Here is an 11,122-nt window from a genome sequence, read left to right on the forward strand (position 1 = left end):
ACGGGTCCTCTTCAGTAGTTTATCATATAAATGTATAAAAACAGTAGCAACTAGAAATTAATGTGATATTTCATTATTTTGCCAGTCGACATTAATTTGCATAGAAGGACAAGGCCACGCCCCCTGGCCCCAGGCCACGCCCCCAGGCCAACGCATCACTGACGTACCTGAACACAAGCACTCTGTCACTAAGTGCCTCTTTGAATAAATAAATAAATACATAAATAAATACATAAATAATACATAAAGAGTCTGAACGTTGCATAGTAACACGTGATGTCACAGCTCGTCACTGATTGGCCGGTCCTTTTTGCTCCCCAGAACAGAAACGTCACGTCGACCTTCCTTCAGCTGTGTTCGTCCGAGTCGCCGCCGCTGCCGCTGCCGCTGTGTCGTCGTGGTGACGAGGCGCTGCCCCTCCTCTCCTGCTGCTGTTTGGAGGAGCTGGACAGGTCGATGGCCACCTCCTCTTCCTCCTCCTCCTCCTCTAGAAGCTCCTCCTCCTCCAGTAGCTCCTCCTCCTCCTGTCTGGCTTCCCGCTCCGCCTCCCGGGCCTCGCCGCCGCCGCCGCTCCGTCGCTCCGAGGCGTCGCAGAAGGAGTCGGAGTGGACCGAGTCGGACCGCGGAGGACTGGAACATTTCTTGGCCATTTCTAGAGACTTTTTGTGCATCCCTGAGGACGGAGACAGAGAAGGAGAAGAGACTCAGTCAGTCTGCAACACTCACCTACTAACACCATTAGTATTAATGTCATTAATGTTCATGTTCATTCATCTGTGTCTGGGTGTGATGATGTCACATGATGAGTCAGCGTCTGTAGAGTTGAACAGTGACTGTGTCTTTGTTTTATTACATTATTAACTGTAACTCAGTGTGTTCATATAAAAATGTTATTGTGAAACTGCTGCTAATATTCTGTTTTCTCTTGTATAGGACGAATCTCCTTGTTGTTTCCAACTACTTCCTGGTAGAAAACCAGCATGAGAACAATAGTGACAGACGAGAGTTTCACTATATTTATCTAATTTTTCATGTCACTATATCACCGTTTAGACTAATCTGATGTTTGTAAAGTTTATAAAACCAATGATTGGACAAACATTACTATTTATGTGTGCACATTTTTGTAATGAGTCATGGTTATCATAGATTAGCCGGGCTAACTGTTAGCTACCTGTTTAACTTTAATAACTCAGTGACTCAATAAACGCTCCATGAAAAAATATTTTCTCCAGCGGATATCTGAGTTCCAACATGACTGAGCTAACTGGAGTAGTTTCATGTCGTGTCCCACAACGGGAGGGTTTTAACAGCTGACGTCCTGATAGCTAGCCTAGCTGTCTACCGTCGTTAGCTTAGCTACCGCCGTTAGCTTAGCTACCGTTAGCTGTCCCTGTCAGCTGAGCCACTGATGCTTTCTAGACACCGTGATTCGCCCAAACTGAATAATTACAACACATAGCAACACAAAACACACACACAGAAATAGTAATGTTTCTTCAATCATTTCAGATTTGTCTAAACGGTGATAGGGCGTGAAAAATATGATATAGCCTATAGCTAAACTCTCGTTCGTTACTATTGATCTCATTCAAATTACAGCTGGTTTTCTACCAGGAAGTAGAATGTAAACAACAAGGAGATTCGGTCTATTCATGCAGGTAACAAAGTCATGCAGCGCTGCATAGCTTTGTTACCTGTTATCTTATTTTTTTACTGCTATAACTGCTGCTAGTTCTCTGTCCTCTCTTATGTTGATGCAGGTTGGTTTCTGTTTTCTTATTTTTGTAACTGCTGCTAATATGTCCTTTGTTACCTTTTTGTATGATATGCACTTTTCATCCAATATTTAGATGATATCAGGCATTTATTATGCACTGATCTACACTTTCACTCATATATTACACAGTTTGTATGAATCTTAGACTCTGAGAAACATCTTTCCATGTCAATAAACATTTGTTTTCACAGGGAATTTTTAAAATTTCCAAAAACAGTCTCCTTTATTTTCAGCTTTTGAGCCGTAAAGAAGATTCAAATTTATACTGAAACTGTGTTAGAGAAAACAAAAAAGATATTGCAGAAGTCAGGACATCGGAGGGTTAAACTCTGTTAAAGTGTGTTGTTGTGTGTGCAGCCATGCGGTGTGGTGTGTGTGTTGATGTGTGTGTGTGTGTGTGTGTGTGTGTGTGCTGTGCGGTGTGGTGTGTGCGTGGCACTGACGTGTATGCGGCTCACCGAGCAGCCAGGGGGCGCAGGACCCCATCATGCCGTTCTTGGCGGAGTTGAGGATGGACTCGGGCAGCGGGATGGAGTGACGCACCATGGCCCCGTAGAGGCCGTACTCGGCCATCACGCTGCTGCGGCCCCAACACTTCTCACGCTTCCTCCACTTGGCCCGCCGGTTCTGGAACCACACCTAACACACACACATTGGAAATATTTATTTACGCCCACATAATAAAGAAGTACAAGGGTTCTTGCACAAGGGACATAAACACTGCCAATGTAGTTGACAATGGAAATCTTATTTTGGAAATCTAAAACTCTGAAATAGTTTGATTTGGTGGAGCATAAAACAGCATTATAACAGTATTATATAAAGCAAGGAACTATCTGCTACCAAGAAATATTCAGAGAATGTTTCATGAAAGAGAGCAAGGTTATGATTTAAGAGAGAAATCAAATCTAAAGGTTGGTAGAGCTCGCACAACAAAGAAAAGTTTCTGTATCACCATTTGTGGAGTAAAACTGTGGAATAATATGAGTACTGCAGCTGAGCTTTGAGTTTTGTTTCTATTGATACAAAACTATTAATATTAATCACTTTATTATTGGTTTTTGTGTTTTTTTTAAATAAATACTTCGGTAACACTCTTAATCAACGTTAGTTAGTACATTATTAAGCATTAATATATAAACTAATGTGCTAATTAATGCTGAGTAATGCATACATAATTATAACTAATTACATTATTTAACTTTTATTATTACTTAATAATTTATTAACTAACTTTGAGTAGTAAACATTAATTAACGTCTTACTAATAGGCTACATTAATTAATGTGTTTCCTAATCCTAAGTAATACATAATAATGATTGTTAATATATCTGTAAACAGTTAATTCATGCTTAATAATGTACTAACTAATGTTAATTAAGGGACCCTTATTGTAAAGTGTTACCAATACTTCATTGTAAGGCATCAATCAGTCTTTTCATTTTCTTTGTACCTTGCTTTTTTTTTCTCCTCCTTTTTCCCAGGTATATATTCACAAAGTAAATATATGTATAAAGAAAATAAACTAAAAAATAAACTAATAATAATAGAATAGAATAAACTAAAATAAACTACGTAATAAGAAAATATAAGGTGGTGCATGTTCATGTATCTGTGTGTGTTAATGTTTAGTTCATTTAGTTCATCTCCTTAATTTGATTAAATATTTCCACTGTTTTTATCAGCCTTTCTTTACTCTATAACTTATACCAAATATGTATTTGTTCCCTATTTATAAAAGTTATAGTCTTTCATCTCTAAACTTTGTTCTGTTGTTAAACTCATGCTCTTCATGTTGGTTTATTTGATTGTTTCCTTTGGTCAAACTGCTTCATGCAGTTCACTCTCAGTATATTAAAAAAAATAAAAGTCCTTTGCTCTTATCTTCCTTTTAAATAAATAAATAGCTAACCAATGTTGTACCTCAAGGCTCTTTAAGCTCTAACATGTAGGCTACTCTAGGCTTATTTAGGCCTATGTTGTTAATATGTAAAAGCAGCTTCGCCAACGTCCATTATCTAATCCGGGGAAGCATTTCTTGATTCACTTTAGATTAATTTTAAAAACCATGATAGTGTTTATTATAGTGATGATGAGCCGTGTGAGGTGGTTACAGCTGATTGATCAGGTGTATTGATCAGGTGTATTGATGAGGTCCTCACCTGTATGCGGTCCTCAGGCAGCTCTGTCTTCATGGCCAACATCTCTCTGGCGTAGACGTCGGGGTAATGAGCCTCGTGGAAGGCTTTCTCCAGCTCCTCCAGCTGGTGGGAGGTGAACACCGTCCTGCAGAGAGAAAACACATTCAGCATCATTATAAAGATGATTTTTTCTTCTTTTTTTTAAAAAAAATCCTTCTTGTTTGATTGTTTAATAAAATACATTTTTATTTTGACAAAATAAAAAACTGAATTTTTAAAAAATGTCAGAAATGGAACAGAAATTAATATTGTTAATTGTTTTGTAGCTGCTGGTTCAAATGGTATTGATTTAGATTTATTTTTTTTATGAACCAACAGATCAGTTTTATTGCATGAATCGTTAATATTCATGAGCTCATGAATAGATAGATAGATAGATAGATAGATAGATAGATAGATAGATAGATAGATAGATAGATAGATAGATAGATAGATAGATAGATGAATTTTTATTTTCTTTCTATCTATCTATCTATAGATAGATAGATAGAAAGAAAATAAAAATTCAGATTTGACTGGAGACAGAGTTTAAATCAAGTTTCTGTTTCTGAGTGAGGCTGAAGATGAAGATGAAGATGAAGATGAAGATGAAGATGATGAATAGATGAAGATGAACTGACCTGTGTCTCCTCTTCTTCCTCTTCTGGTTGTTCCCGTTGCTCTTGGAGTCGTTCCTGTCCGACAGACACTCCTCATCTTCAGGAGGAAGAGCACAGACCAACACGGTCAGCACTTTCATTTTCAAATTATTTTATTTTATTTTATCATTATTTTTCTAATTAACGAAGTTTTAATTAAATCAACATTTTTAAACCGTCAAATAAAAAACGAAGAGAAAAATTTCTCCTGAACTCGAACTGAAGCTGCGACAGATTTTTATTTTTCTGAACCTTTAAAACTGAAGCCGAACGAGTTTCAACTGAACCATAAAATAAAACTCCAACGAAAAAATAGGCCTACATTTAGAGTCAAAAGGTGTTTTTTTTAAAGGCCTAAATAAAAATAAAATAAATAAATAAAGAAGCTCCAGGTCAGAAAAGAGGGAAAACAGTAAAAATCCGGGCTGAAGAAACGAACATTTCTTCTTGTTTGTTTTGTCACAGCGATGACAGAGACCGAAGCCGATCTGAGCCGAACTGAGCCGAACTAAAACCAAAACTCTGATAAAATAAAAATGTAAAAAATCCAGTTGAAAAGGTTCAGAACGAAAACAGTGAAAGAAACTGAGTTCAGACCCGAAACAAACCGAGATAACCCGAAGAGTCTCATCACATTAAAACACTGAGTTACACCGGTGCAGATTCTCATTTGTCCAGGTCTCAGTCTCTCAAAGGAGGTTAAACCGAAAGCAACTGGACTTAGTTATTAGTTATTAGTTATAAGTTATTAGCAGGGCCGTTGTCTAGGGGAGAAAGGTGATGATAACTCTAGGGGCCCAGCGCCCAGTGGGGCCCATAAAAAACCCCAGTAGTCTAATCTTTGTATGACTGATTTATTCTGCTTAGACCCTGACTGATACTCATAGTAATGCTGCATTAGCATCAAAACAAAGTAGGCTAAATAAGAAAAAATGATAATACATACATAGTCTAAGAAAAAAAGAGGGAAAGTCAGGGGCCCAATTTAGTATTCTTTCAGGGGGGCCAGAATTCCTAGCAACGGCCCTGGTTATTAGTAATAACTAAGTCCAGTTGCTTTCGATTGAACCTCCTTTGCATCAGAGTAAAACCGAGCCGGGCCAGAAGCCGGGTCAGACCGGGTCAGACCGGGTTAGACCGGGTTAGGATGATTCCGTACCAGAGTAGTTGTCCCTCTGCTCCTGCAGGCTGTGGTCCAGACTCTGCAGGTACCGGTCCCGCGGCTGCAGCAGCGGCAGCGCCCCGGGCAGGAAGCACGGCCCCCCCCCGGGCTGCGCCGCCAGGCTGCACAGGAACCCCAGACCCCCCAGCCCCCCCAGGCCCAGGGGCAGCCCCCCGCCGCCCCCCGGGAAGGAGAAGCCCCCCAGCCCTGAGCCAGGACCAGGCTGCTGCTGCTGAGGCTCTGGTGCTGCTGGTCCTGATGCTGGTCCTGGTCCAGACTGGTGCTGATGCTGCTCCAGACCCAGCAGCTCCGTGATGGCGAAGCCTTTAGACCTGAACCCGGAGGAGCTGAGTCCTGACCCGCTGAGTCCGGTGCTGCTGAGCCGGGCCTTGTCGAGGCCGAAGCCCGGGGAGAGGAGCTTCACCCGGGGCTTCTCCTCTGAGAGCTCCGCCGCCGCCGCCATGCTGCTCATCATCTGGTTCTCTGTTTCTCTGAGTCTCTCTGAGTCTCTCTGAGTCCTGGTCTGAGTCTCTCAGGGTCTAGGTCTCTCTGGTCTGGGAGCCCCCGGGCTTCGGGTCCATTTATCCCGCTCCAAAGCTCCAGAGGTCACGGCCGCAGCCAATCAGAAGTGAGAGACAAGTGAGAGTGGGCGTGGCCTCGTTTCTCCTTCAATCCCAGAGGATTAATTGCCGCAATTTTCCTCCTCCAATCCGATCAGGATTTACTTCTCTTATAAATGTGTGTGTGTGTGTGTGTGTGTGTGTGTGTGTGTGTGTGTGTGTGTGTGTGTGTGTGTGTGTGTGTGTGTGTGTGTGTTTTTAATTTCTGTTGTTTGCACCACGGCACGAGCTCCTAATCCAGTGTCCGAGGCCTCGAGGAACCGAACGGATCAATGATCAATAATGAAGAATTAAAACATTTTCACTTTAAACTCACTGAGAAATAAATAACCATAATAATAATAATAATGATAACCATGATAAATCATTTTATTTTTGTTAATTCGTTTCGTTAATTTCGTGGTGAGTTCACGGAGCTCCGGAATTTACGTAATTTAATAATAGGGTTAAATTAAATTAAAGGGGGAAAAAAAAAACACACGAACGAAATAGGCCAAATAAACTAAAATAAAACGAAAGTGAATAATTAATTCAAACTGAAATGTTGAAGTGAAAACAAACGGACTGATCATGTGGTGATTGATTGTTATTGATTATTGAGAATAAATAAATAAAAGACGTTGAATTAAATTAAATTAAATCATTTTTTATAATATTGTCAGAAATAAACTGTTAATGCAGCTTTAATGTGATAAACCATCATCATCATCATCATCATCATCATCATCATCATCATCAGTGTGTGTGTGTTTAATCTAAAACTGTGACGTCTGTACACACACACACACACACACACACACACACACACACACACACACACACACACACACACTGATTAAAGTTAAAAACGGCCGGAAATTTGCTTTAATTATCTCTGATAAGCAGATTCCTCTAATTGCTTTTTAAAACCGGTTGACCATTTTTACCTTCTTACGCACACACACACACACACACACACACACACACACACACACACACACACACACACACACACACACACACACACACACACGCACTCGCACTCTGCCTGCCAGCCTGCAGTCAATCTCCAGGGATTAAACACCAACTTGGCCCTAATTTCCAAACTGACTTTCATCAAGAGGAGCTGATTTCACTGGTGAAATGAATTTAAAGGGACAGTTCAACATTTAGTCAAACTGACCCATTGCCATAATCCCTGGTTCGTTACCTTTCGGTGCAAGCTATTTTTAGAATGGTGGAGCAGAGCCGTGAGCTGCTCAGAGCTACGCTACGGAGGCTCATTATGGGATTTCTTGGTTTCCCTCATCAAACTCATCAAATACACAATCCAACAACTCCACAATGCTCTGGTGGACAAGTTGTGAGCTGCACATTCACCACGCTATGAGATAATAACACAACGTTACCACACAGAGTTGTTTTAGAGGGAAATTCATGCAAAACCGCTGATGCACGTTGCCTTCAGGGACAGTTTTTCATCATCAGTCTCTGTATTTCCCTCTAAAACAACTACTAACGACTGTTGTTAATTAATGAAGGATCCTTCCTCACTCTGTGTGTGTGTGTGTGTGTGTGTGTGTGTGTGTGTGTGTGTGTGTGTGTGTGTGTGTGTGTGTGTGTGTGTGTGTGTGTGTGTGTGTGTGTGAACATCTGCAGTTGATTAATGAGGAAAACCTTCATAGAGCTCAAACATCTGGAGTCGACGTCCGTCTGTCACATCTGTCCAGGAAAGTACTGTACACACACACACACACACACACACACACACACACACACACGCTCTGACATCATCCTCTCATCTCTCCGACTCCGTCAGACGAAGAAGATGATGAAGATGAAGATGATAACAACATCTCCAGCTCTACTTACTGTTTGTTACACACTAAAAAAACTCCCGGGTTTTTTCTTTAACCCAAATTCTGGGTTTCTTGTGTTGGGTTAAAATTATGGGTTGTTTTTCAGAGAGTGACATATTTTCTGGGTTATAAACACATTTATAACATGAACAATCACATGTCTAGTGTTTCCCTGCCTGGTTATTTTATTTGCCCGTATTCTGAGAGGGACCCGTGTGCAGGGACAAGGGCGCCGCCATAGCTCAGCTCATCCACACCGGAAGTCCCAACCGGAAGTTGTTTTTCTTCCTGTATATTATTTCTATGTTATTCTAAGAACCCTCTCTCTCTCTCTGGCCTGTCTAGCCTCTACCAGGTCTTTTTACTAAACTTAACCAACTCCTTTCTTCATTGCCTAAACCCAACCAAAGCACCCACCAAAGACACTTCTTTTCTTTTTTTCTCTCTCTCTCTCCTGGTCTGCTGTCAGCAGGAGCGGGGCTAGCCGTTAGCCGTTAGCCGTTTTTATTTAATTTTTTTTATTTAAAGGTTTAAGGATCAGGGACATTGCACATTAATAAAAACATTTAAACAAATGTAAACATGCCAGAATTAGCCAAAAGGCTATTTTGCATCTGTTGTCCATGGACTGATGTTTAAAGTCACCCTAAAAGAAAAATAATAAAAAAATTTGGGTTATCAACATACAAATAATACATTCAATGATTAAAAAGCTGAATAGTGGACAAAAGACAGAGAGCTCAGTGAAGGTCCATGCATACACACACAAACTAACATAAAACTGAACTCAAACAGCAGCTGCTACAGACAAAAAAGAAGCAACATTAAACACCAACACCAACACCAACAGAAAAAGAAAAAAAAAAAGCAGCGTTTTTTAATAACTTAATAACTTAATAAATGATCCATGCAAAAAAATATGTAGTTAGCTCAATCATGTTGTAACTAAGATATCCGCTGGAAAAAATTTTTTTTATCATGGACCATTTGAGTAATTTTTTTTAATCTACATAGAAATGATAGACACGAAGAAGAGCAACTTCCGGTTGGGACTTCCTGTGTGGATGTCCCTGCATACGGCCAGGTCTACTCTTGCGTATTCTTGGACACTGGATTTGGCTGCGTTCCTTCTCCTGCCTGTGTTTGACTTGGGCTGGACAGGTAAAGGAGTTATCTTCTCTAGCTGTTGGTTCTTTCTTTCTTCTGCTCCTGAATCTGAGGTTCAGTCGAGGACTTTTCCCTCCAGAGTCTCCAGGGATCAGTCCAGACCTGCAGACCCAGAGCAGCACCAGTTCAAGACGTTAATCTGATCATAAACATGATGTAAGACAAAGTTTTATTTACTGAAATAAGGTAAAGTGAATAATGACCAAGTGTCAGAACGGACGTTTCAGTGGCTCCGAGTGCAGAGCAGGTTGATCAATAACCAGAAGGTTGAAGGATCAAATCCTCCTGTGGGTAAAATACTGTAGCCTATATGTTAACCATCAACATTTTACTGTAAATGTTGATGGTTAAAGCAGAAGTAAGCGATCCGGTGGTTTTGGCTAATGCTGCGTTCCAGGCAGGCTTTTGAAACCGTAAATTACAGCTTCAAGTCACGACTTACGACTTTGTAGCGTTCCAGGCAACACACTCGTGTTTCTCCGACCTGTTTTACCTGTGAAAGTCACTATAACGGCCACTCGTAACTTCTGACCGGTGAACTCGTACCAGATCGAACTGGTACCACTTCACGGGTCGGAAAAACACGAGTTGCCTTGAACGCACCATAACGTCTTGTCAGCAGATGGAGTTAGCAGCCCCCGCCCTCGTCATGGATCTATTGGTCCTCGTCCCTACGTCACCACATTCAGGCGCATCCCTTGGCTGCACACACAGAGAGGACTGCCCCTTTATGCCGTTCTCTCTACTCATTGGATAAAGGTTGTAGGATACAAGGAAAGTTTTCTCCTGGGCTCAGAGCAGAGCAGAGTGACTGACAGACCCGTGTTTCAGTCCAAACACTCTATAGAAGTGATTGCTGTCGGAAGATATAACTATTTAAGACTTATATTAACACAAACATTCACCTTACTTCTGCTTTAAAATAACTCAACACTGTCGTAACCTCTGGGTCAAGTACTGAACCCAAGAGTTGGGTCAGACAGAATCACCCAGAAAGTAGTTGGTCCCTTTTTAACCCAGGACTTTTTAGTGTGTGTGATTATTAGTTATTGACGACGTGCGATCAGATAATTAGTGAAAACTTTGTGATTTAATTTTGTGTTTAGATTTTATGAGTTGTTTTTTCCACCCTGTGATTGATCTGATAATTGAGTCATTCAAAGTTTCTTTCTCATCAAACCTGAGACTTTATTGATCATCATTTGTACCATATATCAGTTATTGATCAATTATTGTCTTCCCTCAACCTCAGTCTGTGGACTTTCATTTTCATTTCTATGAATAAAAACCACACACACACACACACACACACACACACACACACACACACACACACACACACACACACACACACTCAGCTTTGTGCGACGGCCTCAGAGTTTTTACAGATTATGAAGGTTTTCATAAAATCATAAACATCAGTTTGACTCGTGTAAGCTGCTGAAAGAAGGTGCTGGATTAGAGTGTGTGTGTGTGTGTGTGTGTGTGTGTGTGTGTGTGTGTGTGTGTGTGTGTGTGTGTGTGTGTGTGTGTGTGTGTGTGTGTGTGTGTGTGTGTGTGTGTGTGTGTGTGTGTGTGTGTGTGTGTGTGTGTGTGTGAGAAACCTATGTTCACTTTGAGAACGCGGTGGATTACCAGGATGTGAAGGAGCAGATTGATTGATTATTGAGCGTTTGAATAATCTGCGGATTAAATCTTTTTATTCTTCATCGTCT

General features: G+C 40.8%; 1 protein-coding gene across 1 annotated transcript; it reads right to left on the reverse strand.

Moving 5' to 3' along the window:
- Nucleotides 1-347: 347 nt before the first annotated feature.
- Nucleotides 348-6,254, reverse strand: vsx1 (visual system homeobox 1 homolog, chx10-like; the record flags this gene model as incomplete). Its single annotated transcript, XM_083988642.1, has 5 exons — nucleotides 348-673; nucleotides 2,224-2,419; nucleotides 3,944-4,067; nucleotides 4,603-4,678; nucleotides 5,780-6,254. 5 exons carry the CDS (start codon nucleotides 6,252-6,254, stop codon nucleotides 348-350), a joined length of 1,197 nt encoding a protein of 398 aa, XP_083844768.1.
- Between the last annotated feature and the right edge of the window lie 4,868 nt (nucleotides 6,255-11,122).

The sequence above is a fragment of the Trachurus trachurus genome, assembly GCF_905171665.1.
Source record: "Trachurus trachurus genome assembly, chromosome: 15".
NCBI lineage: Eukaryota > Metazoa > Chordata > Actinopteri > Carangiformes > Carangidae > Trachurus > Trachurus trachurus.